This window comes from Crocodylus siamensis, chromosome 5 (assembly GCF_052110815.1).
Source record: "Crocodylus siamensis isolate JL-2025a chromosome 5, ASM5211081v1, whole genome shotgun sequence".
NCBI lineage: Eukaryota > Metazoa > Chordata > Crocodylia > Crocodylidae > Crocodylus > Crocodylus siamensis.
The window spans coordinates 40,450,098-40,466,401 of record NC_143399.1 but is presented as its reverse complement, the minus strand read 5'-3'; the positions used below and the strand labels follow the sequence as shown (position 1 = coordinate 40,466,401).

General features: G+C 47.3%; 1 protein-coding gene across 1 annotated transcript in view; it reads right to left on the bottom strand.

Moving 5' to 3' along the window:
* Positions 1-1,873: 1,873 nt before the first annotated feature.
* ATF6 (activating transcription factor 6) overlaps positions 1,874-16,304 on the bottom strand; it is a 177,491-nt gene continuing 163,060 nt past the window's right edge. Inside the window, exon 16 of the mRNA XM_090048719.1 lies at positions 1,874-6,719. Coding sequence (XP_089904845.1) covers positions 6,511-6,719 — 209 coding nt within the window. The 3' untranslated portion in view covers positions 1,874-6,510. The remainder of the gene's footprint in view (positions 6,720-16,304) is intronic.

Below are 16,304 nucleotides of genomic sequence, written 5' to 3'. Positions count from 1 at the left end.
CCCTTGGCCTGAGGCAATGTCTTCAAGCCAATGTACTTTTTAGATATCCTCTTGATCTTCCCCTTTCCTACATTTGAGTGCTGATGAGTCTTTCGTTTGTGCAACCTTTTTTTTCCTGTAATTGCCAGTTTGCAAATCAATTTAATCAGGGGGAGGTGGGGTGTGGTAACCAAGCTGCTGGCTTCTCTAACCACAGGCTGAGCTGGGAAACAGACTCTGCTTCCTTTCTTTTCCCTGAGCAGACCTTTCACCCTGAAAGATTCCCACAAGAGCAGCCCAATGGCAGCAGAGGGAAGCGGAAAAGCTGGCTAGTTGACTTGCAGAGCTCAGCTTTGCCTCTCCCACCCTCCCTGGGCCTTTAGGGCATCACTGCAAGCTGGAGCCTGAGTTTCAGGGTGTAAACAGAGGTGGCACATCTCCTTGGAGGAAGCCTTTTGTCCCCAGATCCTACAGACCATTGTCCATCTAAAGCAAAATCCGGCTCATGGCTGAATTGGGCCTGTGGTAGACTCCATTTCGCAGCAGCCCCTGCCCCTGTGGATTTTTTTCCATAGAAACCCAGAAGCAGTGGGGCTGTGACAACACGGGGCCAAGGTTTCCACAGACACTGGCCCAAGTTGCACTGGCACGGCATGTGGCTGGGCAGGGTGTTGCTTTGGGGCTGGGATTTTGCAGTGGTGACAGCATGGTCCAGAGCAGGGGCAGAGTCGCAACCAGTTGCTTACATTCCTCCGCCCTGGGCATGTGGGCAGTGGATTGCAGCTCTGCCCTGGCTCTGGCCCCCATTGTCACTGCTGCAAGATCCTGACCCTGGCCCCAGAGCAGCTCCCTGCCCAGCCAGGCGCCTGCCAGTGCTGCTCTGGCTGGTGTCCATGGAAACCCTGGCCCCACTTCTGGGGTCTCCATGGAAACTGGCTACAGTGAGGTGGGCAGAGGCTGCTGGGATGGATCTATTTTCCTCACCCCTGGTTGAAAGGCTACAAACAGATGTCACATTTGTCCTGGGCTAAACCATTTTATCCCAGGACAAAGTGCAATTGTTTAGACGTCTATGTCTGTTATGCTGGGATAAACCCTAAAAAGGTTCCTAGGATAAGAAGTACCAACAATTTATCCCAGGGACCCTGAAGTCAGCTGTCACTAAACACTGGAAGGGCAGTGCATGTACTCACTGGTCCCAGGCTATTTCTGTTCAGGACTTGGGGGGAAACTTGTCCAGGGACAAATGCAGTGGCTGGTCCTAATCGCAGAGGCATAACTAGTAGCTTTTACACCCTGGGCAAAATTTGCAGGGGTGGGGTTTCCAAGCATCAGAGAACTGGGGTGGTGGTGTGAAGTATGTGTGTCAGGGTCTCAGAATCCCCAAGTGTTAATGATGCAGCGATCTGCCTGTTGGTGCTGCTTCTGTAGTGGCAGCCCAGAGTCCTTGCACACAGCTGCTGCTACCAGAGTCATGGTGTGGGACCGCTGCAGCACCAGACTCCTTGGGGGAGCTGCTGTTCTGGTGCCTCATCTAAGTGGGTGCCTGGCCTGGTGCCCTGCCCCCCAAGTTATACTGACCTTTAATATGTTTCTTATAATGTTTTAATTCCAGGGTATCCAACTGGTGACCCCAAGGGATTAACATACGGTCTATGGATGCTCACTTGGTTGCACTCCCCAACATTGTTCCTGTTGCTGTGGTGGCCAGAGTCTTTGGAGCATGGCAGCATGGAGGGGAGGGCACAGTGGGCTCACTGCCCATAAGACAGCACTTGTGTTGGGCTGGGAAACACTCTGGGATGCTGGCTTGTGTTGTCAGTGTGACAATGGCAGTAGGAACTGAAACTTTTCTCTCCTCTCCTGTGTGAGAGACAAAAATACCCAAAGCAAGTTGAATTTTATAAATCACTTTATTTCTTCCCTTGACAGGACACAAAGCCTGATTGACAAGCATCAAATAAAATGAGTTTCTCTCTCCATTTGGGGATCATTTAAAGAAGAAAAGATGCTGTCCCTAGCCCAAACCTCTGCCTTCCAACATACTTTTAGACCCTTAGAACACAGAAAGTGATTGGATAAAAACAGCTCTGGTGCTGTAGTGTCCCTTTTACAAGGTGGTTTTTTGGGTTGTTGTTTATTTTTTTACATGTGCTGCACTGTCTCTTGTGGGGACCTCCTTCTTCAGCTTTAGTGGGGACCACATGGCTTCCAGGACCTGCCTGTGGAGCTGGCTGCAGGATTGAGACCCCAGGGTATGTTCTGAAGCTACTGCTATACAGATGTGCACGGTGCAGGCAGCCAGCATCAGTGCCTAGCCAGCACACGCATCTCTAAGTACTGTACAGAAATCCTGGTTGCCATTTCATAGTATTGCTGAGGGAGCCTGCCCTAGGTGATCCTACCAGTGCTAGCAGAAAGGATCTATGAGCCTGTATACGGGGCACAGGCATGCTTACCATTGTGTGGCATGGTCTGTGTTCAGGATGGACCAGAGCCAGGGATGTACAACTAGTGCAAAAACTCCAGCCAAGTCTTCTTGTAGTCCTTGATGCTTCCCAGCAGTGCTAATCTTCAGGACACTGGGGCTTTTGCAGCTCTCATTTGAATACGTGGCAGAGGGTGGAGCTTTTCAGAATTGTTGCAAAAGGCAAATTTTTGCAAGTTGGGGTTTTTTTCTTGTTGACCCAGCTGTTTGTGTTTCTAAGGGGTAGATGGTATTTCCTAACAACTAAAAAAAACGCAGTCAAGTATTTCAGACACTGTGTAGTGGGAAGGAAAGGGAATTTGTTTAGCAAGTCAAAGCTGTTATTCTTTTGTACTAACAGGGAAAGAACAGATTGAATTCATTACCAAAAAATAAAATCAGCAGTCCATGCTGAAATCTTGCTCTGTCTCAGAGAGCACGAGCAAGGGCAAACCTTTGGTTTGCATATCTGTGCTCGGGACTTGGTGACAGGAGAGTGAAGTGGACAGTGTTGATTCACCTCGGGTCCACGGCTGAGATTTCAGTTTATTAAAAAGTGTTTTTTAAAAAAGTAATATAAATATTATAATAAAAATTTAAAAAGTACTTTAAGTCAAACAGATCCTAGGGTAATTAAAGTAGTCACAGAAATAGGAGCTTCAGTGCTGGCCAAGTTGGCAGGTAGAAAGTCATCATTCAGGCACTCCCCTGGATGGTAGTTGGTATGTGTGAGAACCAGAACAGAATACAAGGCTTCCACCATTCAGGAGGAGTGAAGGTGCCAGAGATGAACACAGAGGCTGCATCTACATGAGTGGTGGATTGCACAATTGTTACTATGCTGTAGCATCCCTGCACATTTTTTTGTTTCCTGACACTACTGTGCAGTAGCTCGTTACTACTGCACAACAACAGCACATCATGGTTAGTTCCTGCCAATGCTACTGCGCAGTGGCGTCTCATGTAGGTGCACCCAGAGTGTTGAGGAAAATGGATGTTTGCAAAGAGTTCACAGTAATAAGCTGAGGTATTAGTAACCCAGGGACAGTCTGTTTCTAAGCAGGATGACACCATGGTTTTTCTACCTTAAGTGTCTCCCCAAACGAACACAAACTGGTTAGGATCCAGAGGCCCAGACTAATCTTTTGAATACTGTGGTTTCTCTGATTAAACATTAATGACTAGCCAGGCTCCTGGTGTTCTTGCCAGATATCGAGGAACACTGCCTTTTGCAGTGTGATTTCCAGTCCAAGTGTGGCAGCCAGACAGATGATCTCAACACAAGTTTCATAACTAAGACACTTAAATATCACCAAAGAGCACAGGTCAATCCTCAGAAGTGTACACCTGTTTCATGAAAGCACTTCTGCCTGCCATGCACCTGACCTCATTGACCATTTTGCTTGGGAAGAATACTGGTGAAAGAAGACTCATGTGATGGCAAAAGAAACTCTTTAAAGAGATACTCCTCAGGAACTGCTGGAGTATCCACCCTCAGGGGGCAGCCTGCAGACAGTCTGCATCAGTGCTTGCAGTACTAAGAGGCCCATGGCCTAGAAGGTGGCTGCACTGCACCCCCATCATGTACGTGCTAGCAGGTTCTCTCCGGAGATGGGATTACAGCTGAGTCAGTTTATAGAAGACTTCCCTGGTGGCCCATTCTGGCATACTCCTCAACGTCCAAAAAAAATCCTAAAATGTAAAAGGAAACTTGAAAGGGCAAGGATGTGCTTTCTTAAGAGGCCTAGCAAAACTGCAAGACTCCACTTAAATAGGAACAAAGTGCAGCCTCTTGTCAAATTAATCCCCTCAGCTCTACCAGTCACACAGCTGGAGGGGCTGGTGGGCTTTGGACAAGGTCTAGGAGCTACTGGAATATACATCATACAGATTCACTGCCATTCCAGGCCTTCTCATTTGTAAGCAATAAGGGATCCCATCACACACTCATCTGAAGTGCTGGAGAAGAGGCCACTGTTTTATACAAGATGGTGACTGCCTTTTATGGGGAAGTTTACCTCTGTTGGTAACTCAGAAACTGGCAGACAGGGCCCCCTCCCTGCTGCATGTATGCTGGCATTTCTCTGCCACTGCTACCTGATCTTTTTTCAGCTGTCTGTACTGCAAGCTGAAATGCAGTTTGCGACTGCTTCACATCCTATCACATGCATAATTCCTAGAAAAGTCACATCTCATAATGGCTCGTCCAACTGTTTGGTTTGTTCCACTAGGTTTCCTCATTGAGATCAGGGCCAAGCTCTCCTGGATGGTACACTGAACTGTACTGACAAACACTGCAGTGAGTCCATGCACTCAAAGGCCTGGGAGATGACTTTGCCTGCACAGTGGGGAGGTCTGGGTCCCATGCACAGGACCACTCTTGCTCAGGCCAACTTCTGTATCAGTTAAGACTCTCCAGATGCGACTTCTCTGTGGAGGCAGGGGACAGGGGGAGGAGGAGAGAAAGAGGGGAAGGTCAAGGACAAGCATGCTTCTGAACTAATGACCTATACCAGGACAGCTGCCTGTGGTGAGCAATGAACTGTGCACTGCAAGCATACCACTCTTGAGCTCTAGAGCTGCATTAATGGTGTACCTCAAGGCACAGGTGCAGCGGTGGTATGTTGTGGCTCATGCGGGGACCACAAGGAGCCTTGCTGTGGAAAAATTTTGTGCGTTTTTCCCAAATTTGTCTTTTGTGTGTGCGCGCGTGTGTCCATAAATATTAAACAGTACATATTTTTGCTTTCTTCAGAGATTGAATAATCAAAGGAGACTGTACTTGGCTGGGGCACAAAGGGCACTCAGTGAGCTGAGGGAACCTGCTCAGTGTTTATGAAACACTAACCAGTTCCCACAGGACATCAGCACGTTTCCCCAGGCAGGAACTTGGGGGCAGAACTTCCCTTCCACCAGTGGGGGGGTATCAGGCAGTGCTAGGAGTGGCTTGGGCATGCAGAAGCTGTATGGGGTGGGATAGATGACATGGATAGAACTGGATGTAATGGGATCACGACATCCAGGCGGAGAGTTTGCAATGGTGACATCTATTAGATGGTGGAAATGGCTCCTGCGCTATGGCCTGTGTTCAGCAGATCAGACGGGACGATCAAAATGGAACCTTCCAGTTTCACCGTGGTTAGTGGTTTTAAAGGGACTGCAATGCTAGTCAATGCTTTCCCGAGACCTCTTGTAGGCCTGGTCACGCTGCACCGTTCCAGACAGAAATCTGCAGCTCTCTTACTAAAGGGATGCGGCATGCAGTGTCAGCTTCTAGTGTACTCCTCCTTTTCTCAGCTCCTGGCACTTAACTTTATCCACTCTTCCATCTGGTCGGTGGAGGTGTTTAAATGTGACCAAATCAATACTGTAGGTGAGAGCTTCAGTCTTCCCAGTATGTATCCCAGAGCCCTCTGAAGATTATCTGACCGAGCCTTGTAGCCACCTGCCTCAACTTGCAAGACATGGATCACCCTCCATTTTACTCACAGGAGTGCTGAAACACAACGACTGAGTTACTTGAGACTGCGCAGCATGTGAGCTGCAGGTTAGGCCCTCTCTTTAGTGCTGACTTTGTGACCACACTGTCTCTCCCTGAGATTGGTATCTTCCTAACCAGTTTCCTTCCTCCTCCTGCTCTGTCCTTTCTGTGATAGCAGCTTCCTCTTTGACAGGGCAGCCAGTCCTGTTGTGGAGTCAAACACCGCCCTGGAACACCTCACTGACAAATTCAATCTGACAGGGAAAGAGACCAGTTAAGAAGCACCAAAGGCTTAAACACTGCCCAAGCTGAGGAGACCATGCAGGAAAGGGCTCTGGTGAAAGGTTACATTCAAGGGGTAATGTCATAGCTGGAGTAATATTCCGGCAGAGTCTTCCAGATGCCAGGATCCCAGGTACTGCCAGACTATAGAAGGGCTAGATCAGGCAGCTGATTCATGGTGCTGAGCAATGCCCAGCTCTTTACCCCATAGCAGCAATGGTGAGGAGGGGTGTAATTGTAATACCACATGAGCTTGCTTCCTTTTGAGGTCTGGTGACCGCAGTTCTGAAGTGCTTAGGTGCTACTGCAGTGATTCAACAAGTGCTCTTATGGTGTGGGCTGCCTCTGGGACAATGGGAGAAGAGCTGTAGAGGGTATCAGTCTGATTTCTTTGTTGTTCTCGCAGGTAGGGAGGTATAGATGAACTCTTGATGTGCAGAATCCTGGTGTCCATCACTTCGCAGTCTATTTGCATCATGACCTCATAGTCCGGTCCATTAATTACATTCTCTACAAAAGAAAGGGTCAGCGTCAACATCACAAGAAAGCTGCTGTCAAAAGGCACTAAGTTTGCAATCACTACCCCTCAGGGAGAGTAGGACATGAGGAGGATAGAAGCACTTTATCTGCAGCACTGCTTATGGTTTCAACTCAGAATACAGTCCCTGCCTTGAGACATTGAGGTGAGCAGGAATGATCCCTGGAAAATGCCTTCCACACAATGCAATCAAATGCTAAAGAAGGAAGGGCGGCTTATTGGTGCAAACCAACTAACCTGCACACCCGCCAGTGACACCCAAAGTGCTTCAACAGTCTTCTTGGTATATACAAACAAAAAGTATCTGGTCTATGCCTTGGACAGTGGAAGACTAATCCACTGATTGTAGTAATTCTGCTTCCTCTGACCTTATCACTGCATTTAGAGACAGATACCACTCCATGAGAAAATTCTTCCAAGCCCCGGTCCCTTCCCAATGAAGTCATATTGCAATCACATCGAGTGCTGCACTGTACGTGAGGGGGGCAGCTCTGGCAGGATGGTAGAGGGACGCGCGCGCACACACACACACACACACACACATTGTGCTAGAGTCACAACCTGGCCCAGCTGCCTGTGTCGAGTCTCACACTTACACATAACGAAGCATTTAAATTGGTCCATTTGCAGTTACAACACAGCCAGTCCTTCCATGTGAATTTAGCGACGTCAGAAATGAACACAGTGCTCGCTATTTTTTTGCTTTTTCACCTGTACACAGTAATCATTTCCATTTGCATGGCATACTGCTCATTATTGAGTGGCTGCTCCTGAAGTACTACAATGGTAATACTGACTTAAAGTAATGCCTATTTAAGAATATCGAAAGCATTTGTTTTTACTTCATGTTTTAAGTTGCTTAATAATCCTGCCATCCCCTGGATAGTTAGTATCCAGAAAAGTTTCTTCACCAGATTAAAACAATGTTAAAATAATTCAAGCTACTTGACTCTGTCTCATTAATATTCCCATCTGGTTGCTACGCCCAGCCATATTATTTATTGCAGTTCAGTCTGTAAAGGACAGTGCAGTAACACATCAACACTAAAACATTAACACATGGTTTAACAGGTTTGACGTGCAGAACTGCAAAATCCAAGTGTGGAAAAACAGTTTGAAATGAGGCTATAATGAGGAGATGATGACACTGTCTACTGCCTGCAGAGTGCCTTTGATCCCAGAGAGCTTTTAAAAGGTACACACATGCAGCCACCTCTGGGGCAGAGCCCATCTACCATTCAGCTGGCTACATACTGCACGGCAGTAGTAATGGAGTAGACTGCTTGGGGTCAGATCCTATTCCACCTACTAGGGGCCTAGGAGAACTTAGGACACCTCAATGCAAGCCCTCGTTCCACCTTCCTTGAGTCTCTGAAGAATGGTTAACACATCTATTTTTATTACATGCTGTCATCTTAGCCTTAAGACTAAGTCAGAAAATGCAGAAAGGAGGAGGAGATTCCACTCACCTTTTGCATTAATGCTTTTTCAGGCACTCAGCGTTGAATAAGATCACACTTAGTCACCTCTGTTCATTCAGGGAACCTAATAGGTGGAAGAGGATCTTGGTCTAGAGCTAGACTCTTTTGTGACTGTGGGGTAGAAAGGAGCTCAGCTGTTTCAGGTTTATCAATCTACAGACTCATAGTATATAGGCAGCCTCCTAGCTGAGAAACTCCAGCTCTGAAGCCAGGTAGTTGTATACAGCAGCCCTACTGCTCCTGGGACAGTTCACATTTACTAGAGATGAAACTTTTGGGCATTCCTACTTGGCATACTGCAGGCTGAGCAGTCTGTCCAAAGCTTGGTATGGTTGCATCTGGGGCTCAGAGAGGGGCTCATCTCAAATGTTTTGGACAGTCCTATTCATACATGTGCTAAATGCATTTGTTTGCCTGTGGGGATATGATGATCACTTCTAGAATAATGTTTTGATTTAAAACTCAGGCGAAAACTCTTGCACAGAGGCAAGAACAAATAACAACTTAAGATGGGTATCTCTGTGTGTGTCTGCATGGGGCTACAAGTTCTCTCTCTGCCCACCACCAGCCCCTTACTGTCAAATGTCTACATACTTCCAGGAACTGCAACCTGGGGAGTTCACTTGTTTGCAGATAGGGTAGGCATAGAGCTGGCTGCAGAATAAAACTGGATCAGCTGCTTATCAACTTGAGTTTGAAAGTGGGAGACACATTAGTTGTTCTGAATAAAGCCAGTGTGTCTGGGGATAGGTCACTGGGGACAAAGGACAGAGATTAGATTTCAAGGGACGAGCAATCATTGCCTTTTAGAACTGGGAACCCTGCAGCAGTCAGAAGAGTTTGCTCTCTGTGCCCAGAGATGGAAGATTGTGTAATGGAAAACGTATGGATCAGATGCATGCAATATACATTACTAATTTTACTGCTTTCCTGGATTAACTTTGATTCTGGCTGACAACTCACAACTGGGGCTGCACCCTCTCATGCCCAGCACCACCTGCAGAAACCATTAGAGCAAATACATCTGGTGCTGTAATGAAAAGCAGGAGATGACCTAGTCAGTGAGGCTGTTGGCCTGTGAGGAGAATCAGAGCTCCCACCTGCAAAAATGAATTGGAAAATGCCTGATTTCTCTCTGGTTCTGAGTTGAATGCTAAGGGACTATGATTAGGGATTGGCTGTGCCTCTTACTCAGCTGAGAGCTCAGGCTCTGGTGCAGAACATCTAGATAAAGTGCTTGGTACTTCCTGGGCAAGAGCACTATAGGGGTCCCTAGTTTGTGCTCACGTGGCAGGTTCTCATTTGTGAGATGAGTTCTTCAGCTTGCAAAATGTCTTTGGTATTTCTGCTGGCCTGCCCCTATCCTTGCTGCCTTCCTAAAGCTTTGGCTGAGAAGAGGTGGCTAGCACAGCTTTTTGGTACGCTCACATCTGGTGACCTTGCCTATTAGTATGATCCACTGCTCTGGTCTTAGCCACTAAGAGATGCTGATGACGGGAGCAACTGAAGGAGAGGGCTTGGTTAGGCTAGCTGATAGCTGGTGGACAGCACTTCTGTAGCTCCAGCAGATCAATAGGACTGAGATGGGGGGACATCCGGAGAATGGAATAGATGGAACTGTAGGAAAAATAGAACCCAAATCCCCCTCCAGTCCTGTGTGATGTTTCCGAAGCTCTACTGAGCATGAGGATGCGCTGGACAGCTTTGGTACTAGTACAGGAACTCGAAGAGGGCCAACTTGGTCTCTGCAGTTGTGCAGTAGCCGCGTTTCCCGCTGCAACGCCAAGCTGATGCGCTGCCTCATGGTGTCCGACACCATCCGCTGGTCCTGCGACATCTACGTGGAGCACATCACGGGCCACCGCCCAGTACATCGACCCCTCCAGACCAGCCACCGCCGGACCGGACCCGGAGGATGCCGCCGCCTGAACCGCGCCCCCCGCTTCGCTTCGAGAGGACTTCACCGCCACAGACGACCCCACCCCACCCGAAGAGGGCCCCCGCGATTGGACTTTATGGACTGAGACGCTCACTCCGAGCCACTTCCTTCAACATCGCGGACCACTGTAACGGGTATGTGTGTATCTATCTCCTTTCCCTCTCAGCGTCGCGGACCCCCCCCCCCCCCCCCCCCCCACGTCCCCCTGCCCCCGGGCTTAGTTGGCTAACATTGTATGGTATGTAACCTAGTCGCGTTCCCCTCCTCTCCCCCATCCCTCGATTGTTAGTCCCTCGCTCGGGAGCTTTGTATTTCCATCTCAACTTTGTCATCTTTTTCCTGGATTCCCCATCCAAAACATCTACTAATAAAAGTCAATCTGTTCTTAATTTTTGGAGCTATCAAGTCCCCCTTACTTATAAGTGACCTAGGGTGACAAACACTCCTTTTCTTGATTCCTAATTGGGTCAGGCATGCATGCCACCACTGTTCTCCCTGTCAAATAGCCTACAAGAAACCCTCACTTAATGCAGTTTTGCTTAGTACTATTTTGCTATAGCGCCCATTTAAAATTCATACCTGATTTCACTTAGCACTGAGCCAGTTTTGTTATAGTGCTCAGCAAAGCAGCAGTGGTGGCAAGCAACAGTGAGTGGCAGCAAGTGGGCGGGCAGGCATGAGCTCGGGGTCCGTACTGGTGCCCCAGGGCCAGGGCCAGCAGGGGCCCAGGGCAGGGCAGCAGGAGCAGGGGCCCCGGGCTGGCGCCTGGTGCTGGAGCAGCTGGCGGGTGGGGGGTGGGGAGAAGCAGTGGCAGGGAGGAACAGTGAGTGTGGGGCCCTGTGGTCCCGGAGCCGGCAGGAGTGCGGGGCCAGAGCAGCCAGCAGGCAGGTGGAGGGGTGGGGAGAGGCAGCGGCAATGGAGAGAAGCTATGGTAAGAAGCGGCAGTAACCAATTATTTCTATTTACATTAATGCCTATGGGGAAATGGGTTTCACTTAATGCTTGGTTTTCCCGGAGCCACTTAAGAGCATTAAGCAGGGGGTTGCCTGTACACCTACTGCACCGAGGGCGAAGCCTGTAGTTTGAGTACCCGAGAATGTAGCAGGACCGAAAGTCCCAGGCCTCAGTGTTGTTGCTATACGTAGGTTTGGCATTTCCATTCTGCATTAAATTTGGCTGCCTCTCAGTTAAGTAACATTCAGAAAAGCATAGAGCTTGAATTACTTCTGTTTATGGGCCTGTGTTAACTCTGACTGATAGCTTTGGAGGATTACATAGGTGAAACAATGGAACACATCTCCTGTAAAGGCGGCTAGATTTATAAATAGATTTACTGCTCTTCTTTACACTACATAACATATAGGCTTTTGTGCTGCTAAACCTCAAAATTAAATTTCAGAACAGTTTTAAAATGGCTCTAGCCTACTTTCATGCTGAATTGCCATTCTACATTGCATCTAACAAATTGTTAGCGTTGCTTAACCAAACACTTTTTTAATAGCAAATTTATATATTTACTGGATTTATATGCTTCTCATTAAAGGTTCTGGGTAGTTACAATAAAAGACAAAAATAACTTATAAAACAGAAGAACATGATTCAGATGTGCCATATAAATTATATGTGCCATATAATAATAATACTAATATCCCCTTGCCACAGAATTGCCTGTAGAATCTGTAGGCACCCCTTGTTAGAGTCAATACACCCCTTGGAAAATACCAGCTGTTAGCTCTCACTCCTTTTTTGACTATAGAAAAATAACAGAGTAATTCTTCTACGAAAGTTCACAACAGTCCCAGTGTTTTAACACTATACATTCCTGCTTGAAATCTCTGTCTTTATTTTGTGGATCATGCATGCACACCTTACAGTGCTAACATTGTGTGACACCCCATGGCACCCATGAAAGCATTGCAAGGTTATCCTGACTGACCAGCACTGATCTACAGACTATTTTTTTAGGGTGGGACTTCCAAAAGTCGGCTGTGCTGCTTGAGCTCTGCTCCCAATATAGAAAGGGACAGCTTTATCACTGACTTCAACAAGATTAGCATTAAAGCCAAGGCTGAACGCTTCTGAAAATCCCATACTTAAATGTCTGCAACGTAACCTGGTTGCCTATAGAAAACTACAGAGAAACACAGGAAGGGAGATCACCCATCCAATTTCCATTTGAAATGCTAACCCACCTTGTGGGAAGTAATATAAGGTGAATATACCATTACAGTACTACTTGCCACTACTTGGTCAAGGCCACATTCAGGTTATGACTATCTTTTAGGATCTTTCAGAAACTGTTTCACTAGAGGATAGAGATACCTTTTATGTTGGAAAGTGGTAGGTGAAGCATGCTTAGCAACAGCTAGGTTTATTTTGTAGTTGGAAATATTGATGTGATTCCAAACTGGAAAACAACAATATTTGCTAGCACTCAGTGCACCTCTTGCAAGTCCAGTTATGAGCTGCAAGAAACCTAAAATGCCATAAAAGAGCTATTCCACATTCCCAGCCACTGGCTGCCTGGTGCTACGCATGCAAAGTTCCTGCTCTCTCACTGCACAACTAGCTATTTTCCACCCACTGGGCAGATGCTATCTCACAGTGGAGTGACACTCCTAGGCTGGGTGGCAGTTTGGAGCAATATAAGTTCCACTGAGGGTGGGAGCAGGCATCTGACAGCTGAAATGTTGAACTGGCAACACAGTGCTCAAACAGACCTCGTGGGCAGCCCTTCTGCCTGTTAGTTATGCAAAGCTTCGGACACGTCTATACTGAGCAGTCTTTGCTACACAGTCCAGTACGTCTGGACAATGTTTCTTTCCATCAGGAGAGTTGCTATGCGCTACCAAATAAGTCTATAAACAGACCAATGGTTCTGTAATAGCTACACAAACTAAAAATACATATGCTCCAAGAACGTGTAAGCATTTCTAAAATATTTACAAAGGGGACAGATTTGCCTGCTAGGCTGGATTACTTCAGGCAAGGGAGAAAGAAATACTTGGAACCAAATTACTTTGCAAAGCAGGGTTCTGTTTTGAGTCTGCTCCAAACAAACTGATTTCCACCATCTTACCTACATGGTAAAACTTAACTGTCCCCAAGACTGGTTAAATCGGACCTTGAGTGTACCTGTAAATTGGACTGTTCCTTTCCAGGTCTTCTAGCGTGCCTCCACGAACACAAATAATGGGCCATATCACTGGGTTTGGCTGAGCTGTACTCACCCCAGAAACTGGAGCGGTGGTTCATGGCCCCTAACACACTGGAGGGACTGCCAACTCGGCAGATGATGCCGGGACTCCAAGACTCAAGTGGACTTCTTTCCTTTTCAACCATCCCCATTTCCCCTGGCTCATGCCAAATGCCTTCAGAGTAGGTCTTTGCTGATATCTCTGCAAGGCTGCTACTGTAAAGGTGTTTGCATAGCCATCACTGAACACAATTAACCAAGCCATTTTGCTGCCAGGGCAGCATCTTAGGGTAGCAGTGGCAGCATTACAGGGCTGGTGTGAAATGTGCCCTGGCCTCTGAAGCAGGGCTCAAACTAGGCTTGGCAAGTGGGCCCTGCCCAGCATGTGCGGGTTCGTTTCTGAGGCTGCTTCTCTTGTGCTCCAGAATCTAACTGCATGTGACAGAAAAGTCTCCAGCCGCTGCTGCTGATGGCAAGCCTGAAACCTGACCCAGCTCTAACCAGTGCAATGACTTCTGCAGACAGCTTTACCAACAGCTGTGAGAAGAGGAACCACCCTGGTCAGCACAAAGGCTGTTGGCTTAGATATCTACTGGCTTCTGAACTGTCAGCACTATTAACTTTTATTGCTGGACAAAGCTGGTCTGGAAATGGAGAGGTGAACACATTAAAATCTCCACATTCTGCCTCTCTGGGGCTCTGAGTGGGTAGAAAGGTAAGATGGTGCTGAGGAGGCCATCTAAATCCTGCTGCCAGGGACTTGGTCTCAGGGTGTCCAGAGAATCCAGTGGAGCATGAAGGGCTGAGAACTGCAGCATCTGCAATGCAGTTAGCACCTACCAAACATAGCACCTATTTACTCTTTCCGTCCCCCTAAATCAGCCAAAATGGGAGTTGGTAGGGTGGCTGCACTAGGATGTTGGCTTCACCTCTATGCCAGGGAGCAAGAAGAGGAGGTGGATCTGCTGAGGAACAAGCCTCTGAGGAGATATCCCTACAGTGATGTCCTCCATCACTGCTCCACACCTTATCAGCACAGGGTAGCTTACGGACAGCAGCAGTGAGTTAGAAAGCACCATTTATTTATTAGCTGCTTCTTAGAAAAGAACTGTACTCTAACTAGCAAAAAAGAGATGCACTCCACGCACTTCCACATTATGAGAAACTGGTATGATTTTCCTGCTTGTCACTCCAAAGCACCCCAATGCACCAGTTAAATCCAGTTTAAAAACTGTCCCCCATCTCTCCATACATCTGTCCCCGTCTAGATTTCACAGACTAGAAAGGGTGGTTTTGGTTTGGAAAGGGAACAGGTGTAGATCCACCAAAACGTTAGCAGGGTGTGGACAAGCTACAACTCATCCCTGAAGCATTCTTTAGCCGTGTGAATGAGCAAACCTTAGGTGGCTGAAAAGTGCAAGTGTTCTAGCTCACCTAATTAATAAAAGGAGCAGTAGATTACATTTTCACATTGGCCAGCACAGACTGTACCTCCCACACCTAAGCACTGTGCCAATGCCTGATGAGCACACAGCAAATGCAGACTGGATGGACCCTGCTGATGAAAGTTTAGATCCAAAACCACTCATTAAAGTTGCATTTTTCTAGTGAACCCTTTACATTAAGGCTACTTTTTCTTTTTCTATTTGGTTTAAGACTTCTTTTAAAAGCTCTACTTTGGGCTTAATAGGGAGAGATTATGGTGCCCTAACAGAAATGGAGGTGTGAGTGAGGCAAGGCACCTGGGAAATTGCAGATTTGTGGGGCTGTAGCTGCCCTGCAAAATTCAGACAAAATGCAAAAGGGCTCTAACCCTTTATGTGATCCCAAAGAAAGGGTATAAACCTTCCTTGATGACAAAGGTAGGCCATGATTACATTTTTCCAAATTCTGTCTACATGTAGCCATTATGCTCTCAGCCGTCTGTAGGGCAGACTCTGTCAACAGAGCTCTGGGGAGAAGGTAGGGGGAGCAATGGGTTATATGCAGCAGGGGATAAGTACAGATAGGAAGATGGTTGTCCCTGTAGACCAAGGAATCAGCGTTTGAGGTGCTCTCCTAGTTGCAACCGCCTAGTGCACAGAAGCAGCCTAAGCCATGGAAGCTTTTTACCGCTGTGCTGTGGTGCAGGCTCTATCCTTTGCCCAGCCATTTTCCCCAATTTCAGATCCCCAAATCAATATTTTTTATAATGTTCTGGGTAGGAGGAAAAAAACTATTGGCTGGGGGACTTGAGCAAAGACTGCATTCCAGCCTCCAGTGCAGCTGTAAGGGAGATGCAGAGTGCTCAAGCCCAAAGCTTGCTCCCACCCTCCCCAGGAATGGAACACTGCATGAGAACAACTGGGAAACTGAATTCCCAGAGTCCTGCTCTGGCCATAGAAAACAGGGATAGAAAAAGAAGGGATTCTTTGTGGGGGATGTCATGTCATCCCTTGAACTTCGGCAAGGTTCTCATGCTCTTCTGTGGTGCAGCCATTCACTGGGGAAATGGACATGGCAGAGAGGATGCTTCACAGGGGAAATGCTGCTGTGTAATGTGGTGTCACTTACATTGGAAAAGTGCATTATGTCAATAATAATGGCCCTTCCAAAGATCTGCAGGGCCAGGCATACCCGCTGCAGGTGAAATCAATACATGCCATCTGCTAGATCTTGCAGCTTGACATGGGACACCTGCAAGAAACACCTACATGCTATCTAAATAAACATTATTTTGCCTGAGTTGGCACCTGTGACAGCACAGTTACTCCTAATGCCAGGTTGAGAATGGGTCACTAAGAATCACAGTCCTTTTCATGAAGAGAAGACTGTTAGCTCTGGCATAGCAGCTGAATTTTGGCTACCGTTATTATGATCTGATCCTTAAGTTTCTCTTTGCTCCCTGTCATAATCTGGTGAAAAGGCTAGCTGTACCCTGCAAAGGAGCTTCTGCCCTCCA